The sequence below is a fragment of the Solanum verrucosum genome, unplaced genomic scaffold (assembly GCF_900185275.1).
Source record: "Solanum verrucosum unplaced genomic scaffold, falcon-dt-bn FXZP01001278.1, whole genome shotgun sequence".
In the NCBI taxonomy this organism is placed as follows: domain Eukaryota; kingdom Viridiplantae; phylum Streptophyta; class Magnoliopsida; order Solanales; family Solanaceae; genus Solanum; species Solanum verrucosum.
Window position 1 is genome coordinate 1474640 of NW_026020317.1, and position 7020 is coordinate 1481659.

Consider the following 7020-nt stretch of genomic DNA (forward strand, 5'->3'; position numbering starts at 1 on the left):
CTATTTAATATTATTCGTTTGATTTTGTCAAATTCTTTTTTTAAAAAAAAGAAAAGAAAGAAGAGAGAGTAATTATTTGGATTTAAAAGTAGTAATTTCATTAAAAAGAACGGTAATTTAAAAATAATAATAATACATTTTTGAACTTTGAGAAATTCATTAAAAGGAATTAACAATTCATTTATATTACACTAGAGAAAGCTGTGGTTAATATTAGAAAGAAGAGGTTGGTCTTAATTAGAAACCCTCAACAAGAAATTTATGTGGAGCTCACAAGAGCAAATTAAAGATGTGGCTTAATTTAATTTGATACCACGTGAAGACACTTGACATATGAACTACTATTACTATAAAATAATTGTTGAACTAAGTTCATTTCTACTTTTCACAATACTAAAATTAAATTCATTTTTTACTCTTCCAATTTAGCACAGAGAGAGACAATTTTTTTTTTGAGTTTACCTTTTAACATAAATTACTCGTTTCAAATCATTTCTTGAGTATATTAAAAACTATACATCAATTAATACAAATATTATAATAAAATATATACTTGACTTTTTATTTTATAAAAAGTGTGTTAAATATATTGTGGACAAATAAAAGTGAAAGGAGAGTACATTAACACCGAATAGCTCCTCTTTTGAAAATAAATGTACCACGCGTGAACACTTCATTGTCTTGTTGTTATGTTTTAGCCCTTCTTGAATGTCAACAATATTCAAGTAAAGTGATTTTTGCATTGCAAAATAGTTGCAGTAAAGTGATGAATGGTCACCATCCATTAAATTAACATAGGAAAATACATATACTTCGAATAGTAGGGAATCTTAGTAGCTCAGTTGGTTGGTTACTTGAATGGTGATGATTTGATTCCCTACATTATAATCTCCTCCCCATTTTGAAGGAGGCGCGCTGCTGAGAGCCAGAGAACAAGAATGCGATTTTGAAATTCTATCATTAAAACGACACAAGCTAATAGCCTTTTGGGCAATCAATGATACAATGAGCTTCTGTGCAAAAAGAACCAAACATATACACCAAGGCATTCTTAGGGCAGAGCAGTCCTGCAAGTCCAAAGTGTTGAATAGTGTAGAACTCATCAATATTTTCGGATTGCGTCATACTCAGCTAAAGACAAATTGCAATCTTCATCATCATCTACATGAAACTCCATAGGTTCTGCAACTTTGATTTGCATCTTATTCTCTACAGCTAACCTCAAGAAACCTCGATAGATTTGGATTTTTGCACCATAAAGAAGTAGGATGCTGCCTGGCGTCATTAAGTCAACTACATGACAAAACCAGAGCTATCATAAGCATAAGCAATAGATATTATGCAAATAGCATTAACTTTGTGACCATCATTTATGGTTCCTTGATAGTGGAGAGCTAGATGGAGCAATCTTGGACCGGGGATACAAAAAGAAAGAAAAGATGGAGCTAGATGAAGGCAACTGAAAGAATAGAGAAAAAGAAGATGACATTACCTTGTTCGTTACGAGTAGTTAATATGATAGTTCCGGTTTCATCTCCAACTAGACTCTCAGCTACACGTGTGATTCGGAAAGGAGAATAGTGGTATGACGGTAGGGACTGATGCTCTTCGCTCTTGTCAACCACCACATCAGTATTTAGGACCTTAACAATTAGATTAATGCCCTCTGTCCCTGGCTTCAACTCATCCACCTTCACAAATCCTAGTAGAAAACTTGTGACTTATTACAAAAATGCATACTTTTCATATATCTTTATTACACCAATGCATACTTTTCATATGTTCCTTCTAGAGAGATGCATACTTCTCATATATTTCTGTAGTATTTAACAAAGACATACTATTTTCTTTCAAAGATATCAAGGAAGGCACCTAAAACCCACACATACATTATTGTAGGCCAGTGGTTTTCCTACATGGAGGGAAAGGAGTTGCATGAGCATTTTGAACAAAAAAAAATGATAATGGTTGTGTCACTGTTCAGGTCACTTATGCGAACCTTGACTCTCCACTGGTACCTCCATCTTTCCACCAGTACAATACCAGGTAACTTTGGCCACCAAACCATAAACAAATTAGAATAAATCACCCAACTTTTTTGTCTCCATAGGGACTACAATCCTGGTCTCTAATGATCTTTAATCAATAAAAAAAAACTAAACATGGCGCTACTGATCTATTTCATACACAGTACTCCCCCCTGTAGTATCCCACTAAAACAACTACACCTTAGTCTTAAACAAGTTGGGGTCGGCTATATGAACTCTCACGCCTCACGGAACATGTTTCTCCATTTAAGCTCAACTCATGTCATCACCCTGTAGTATCTCATTTTTTAAATATAATAATATGGCCAACAAAATTCATATATAAATAGGGCAATCAAACAACAAACAAAATTATGGCATGTTCATTGGGATAAGAATCTTTAACTCAATTTTTCCTCTAACTTTATCTGAAGTGTAGATCGTGCTGGCCTAGAATTCTGCTCCTAGATAGGTTGAAATTTTATGATCAGAATAGATTTTGGCAATCATCTAAAAAAAGTGATTTTAGTTTCTCATTCATAATGCAAGAGGCAGAGGGAAGAACATTCACTAAGCCCTTGTCCTTATCTGAAAAAAGAAAAGATGGAATAATTGCCATCTTTGAACAATCTAACCCCCCCGCCCCCCTCATTTATAATACAAAGCTTAGTACTTTTCTCTTATTTTGCTACCACATACTTGGCATCATTATAAAAAATATGTTTTGATGTTCCTCTTGATCTTATCTGGCCACTAACAAGTAAATGGTCACTCAGAGCATATGCAAGGTTGACTTGAACCTACAAGCTGAAGGAGAATACAGCAATTGCATAAATATAAGAGTATAAGACACTAAGGCACACCTGTATCTTTGATCTTTGCCTCCGTCAGTTTTTCCTCCATTAAACAAATGGCTTCTTCTAGCTTAGCTTTCCTACCTTGCTCGAAATTCCAAAGCTGATGCGTCGTAGTTCTTTTCTTCATGTTATACTCTTTGATTTCTTTCAAGGCTATAACAACAGCTAAATATACTTCATATCCCCACTCTTTCCTCAGTTGCTGGAGATGCTTGTCCTCTTGGTCTACTGTTTCCTGAAGCACAAATAATGGTTATTAGGATTGAATTTTCATGTAACTTAAAGTAGAAAGAGTTCAGTTGCAAATGTTTTGGAGGGGACATCAGATAAACAGTTGAGTTAGAATTCCACGTAAGGAGAGAATAACTTCAGAGGAATGAATTGTATCAATAACAAGATGTTTGCTAATTAGACCATAGAAACTAGAGAAATCAGTTTGAACATAATCATTTTGTTGCCCGTTTCACTAATTTATTATGAAAGGGGTGTGTTTATTGCATCATTTGACTACATGAATCACTTGACTTTCTGAAATTAAGAAACCAAAAATTTTCATTTCATTTGACAAGCAACAACAAATTGAATATTTCTCTACAAAAATTGAAGCTTAAACAGGTAAGAGGGAAGAAGAAAGGATTCAGATAGATACTGCTTGAACTTCCCCAGTTAAGATGACAGTTTTGAATGGATTCCATTTGGGGTTCTCCACATTTGCCTGCCATATAGAACACAATTCTGTCGCTTTTTCCTCGGCAACTTGATGAGAGAATTTCTGCTTGCATGCAGTGCGAAAAGGACAACTATCAATGGCACCAAATTTTTTTATGCCAATATCCACATCGTCATAGTTCAGCTCAGAAAGAACCTGAAAAAGAAAGAAAACAACTCAGTCATTATCTCATAAATTCAGAATGGAAAAGTGAATGAATAAGGTGTTTCCATATTGATTTACAAGTGCAAACCCTAGCAATTCATGTATTTGAAGAAATTACATCCAGAAAAGCTACACAAGTCAGAGAAGTGTTTCACTAACATAGTCATCAATAGAACCAATATTGGATAAACAGATTGTTAAATTAGGTCTTAGGCCTAACTCACACCCCAAAAGCTAGCTCAAAGGGAGGAGGATTGCCTAAGCCTTGTAAGGAGTCCACCCATCTCATAAACCACCGATGTGGGACTTTTGTCATTCTTTAACACCCCACCTCACGCCCAGTGCTTAGCATCTGGTGCGTGGGCAATTTTGATTTTGGGGGCCCCAACATCGGGTGAGACGGGCCCTGCTTTGATACCATGTTAAATTAGGTCTTAGGCCTAACTCACACCCCAAAAGCTAGCTCAAAGGGAGGAGGATTGCCTAAGCCTTGTAAGGAGTCCACCCATCTCATAAACCACCGATGTGGGACTTTTGTCATTCTTTAACACAGATAGACCCTTTGACTTTTAACACAATCTTACAGTGGTGACAGTTTATACATGTTTTTCTTGCAACACATTTTCCTAGTGGTGACACTCACGTCATTGAATCTTTTCAACCACATCATCCATCTAAAGGGAGGAGTCCACAGATGCAGAAAACAAAAAAATCCCACAGACAAGCAAAGACAATACTCTGCAAGCAAATGGTGGTAAGGCAACAGACCAATAAACAGGTATTCTGCAATGGTTAGTGCCTACAAGAGCCACACTACTCTTAAATACCTACAAAAAATTTGATCTGCAACCGCTAATACATCCTCATTTGAGATGAAGTGTACCTGTTACAGAATGTTCATGTACTTGCATGTAGACAGTCAGAACAGGTAGAATTCCCAAATACATACTATACTATCAAAGCACATAAATGTAAGAATTCCATACAGATGCTTATATCAAACATCAGACGATTAAAACCTTATGTGCATATTTTAGGAGTTACCTCAGTCCATAGCCTCTAGAATTAATAGGCTAATAGCTAGGGTACTTCTTCCAACCATGAAATAGAAGTAGAAAATCAACCTAAATCCTAGGAAATGGATTCCTCAAAGTCATGCAATTTCCAGGTAAAACAAGAGAACCAAATTCTTCATCAAATAGTAATATAATTGCTGGTAAGTCCCAAGAGGACTATCAGATAAACAGACAACAAAACTTGCAACATACTTGAGGAATTGCTGGTTATTTAGAATTTACTTTGTGCATAGTTCATACATGAGGAACATACTAAACCATGTTTCAGTAAAACACGAAATTAGATGGTTCATGGGAAATGCATGAGGCTATATCCATTGTCAATGATGATTTAGGAGTTTCGACCTAGGGAACTTTTCAGAATGAAATCCTACACTGAATGCTTTCAAATTGCTTTCTAAGCAGACAGGTATAGACTCCAATTTACATATATGCAGATTGAGGAAAAAAAGAAATAGAGAAATATAGGATAGAAAGTTGTTGGCTTAGATGCTGCAGATTTGCTTAATTCTGAGCATCAAAAGCATATTTCCTGGCAAAGAAACCATAGTAGTAACCTGATGTCGGATCTAATTAGCAGAATGAATAATGCTTAAGGCATAGCTGTAGTAAAATTATGCTTAAAAAATGTCCAAAGACCCATACACTAATCATCTTTTTTCGAGCTTCTACTAGCTCAGTTGTCTCACTTTCCTTGCCCTTAAGCTGCTTAGCTAAAGTTTCCCAATATTGTCTTTCCTCGGTGAGCTTTTGCATAGTTTTTGTCAACTCTTTCACCTTTTCCTTGGGTTCTTTATCTTCAACTTGGATCTCCCTTAAAGCTCTTATAGCTTGCTTATATGCTCTAACTTCCTTAGTTTCAAGCTCCTTCTCAAGCATAGCTATCTTACTCATTGCAGCGTCCTTCTCTATCTTATGCTCAGCATTTGTATGCTTTTTATAATCCTCAAACTTGGTTCTTAGCTCCTCCTCCTTTTGAAGTGGAGCATTCATATACTTTCCAATTTTCTCTTCCTTAGTTTCTAGCTCCTTCTCAAAAAAAGCTATCTTCTTGGCTGCGTCTTCTTTCTCCTTTTCCAGCTCCTCTATCTTACTTGATGCAGTTTGCTGCTCCGTCTCAAGCATAGCTATCTTACTCATTGCAGCGTCCTTCTCTATCTTATGCTCCGCATTTGTATGCTTTTTATAATCCTCAAACTTGGTTCTTAGCTCCTCCGCCTTTTGAAGCTGAGCATTCATATACTTTCCAATTTTCTCTTCCTTAGTTTCTAGCTCCTTCTCAAAAAAAGCTATCTTCTTGGCTGCATCTTCTTTCTCCTTCTCTAGCTCCTCTATCTTACTTGATGCAGCTTGTTGCTCCATCTCAAGCATAGCTATCTTACTCATTGCAGCGTCCTTCTCTATCTTATGCTCAGCATTTGTATGCTTTTTGAAATCCTCAAACTTGGTTCTTAGCTCCTCCTCCTTTTGAAGCTGAGCATTCATATACTTTCCAAATTTCTCTTCCTTAGTTTCTAGCTCCTTCTCAAGAAAAGCTATCTTCTTGGCTGCGTCCTCTTTCTCCTTCTCAAGCTGCTCTATCTTACTTGATGTATCTTGTTTCTCCATCTCAAGCGTAGCTATCTTACAGAATGCAGCTTTTCCCTCCTTCTCAAGCAAAGCTATCTTATTAACTGTACATTCTTTCTCCTTCTCAAGCAAAGCTACCTTATTAACTGTACGTTTTTTCTCCTTCTCAAGCTTGTATATCTTAATCAATGCAGCTTGTTTCTTCTTCTTTACTGCGACTATCTTACGAAGTGCAGCTTCTCCTTCCCTCTCAAGATGAGTTATCTTGCTCAATGCAGCTTCTATCTCCTTCTCAAGCTCAGCCATTTTACTTGATAGCGATTCTTTCCCTTCTGTGAATCAGATATTTTTTCATCAGAAGCTAAGTAATAACCTGCTAATAATATTCATATCAAGTGGATAAATATTAGGACCAGCAGCATTGACGCACCTCAAGACCTTCAACTTTTATTCCAATGCTGTTAACGGCTAATCCATGAGGGCAGACACGATTAAGGAAATCTAGCCGTGTGTAAGCCTGTAAGAGATATAGAAAAATTTAGAGAAGATACTAACACCTCTGGCCAAAATTCTTTGTGCACATTTGACATTCAAAGGTTAAACCGACCATTGGTCAA

At 36.4% G+C, this 7020-nt stretch overlaps 1 protein-coding gene across 1 annotated transcript; it reads right to left on the minus strand.

Moving 5' to 3' along the window:
* Positions 1-941: 941 nt before the first annotated feature.
* On the minus strand, positions 942-6714 carry LOC125835195 (factor of DNA methylation 1-like). The gene is made up of 5 exons (XM_049514322.1): positions 5480-6714; positions 3534-3749; positions 2891-3119; positions 1493-1702; positions 942-1293 (listed from the first exon to the last, which is right to left on the minus strand). The coding sequence occupies exons 1-5, from the start codon at positions 6707-6709 to the stop codon at positions 1103-1105; spliced, it is 2076 nt and encodes a 691-aa protein (XP_049370279.1). The 5' UTR covers positions 6710-6714; the 3' UTR covers positions 942-1102.
* Between the last annotated feature and the right edge of the window lie 306 nt (positions 6715-7020).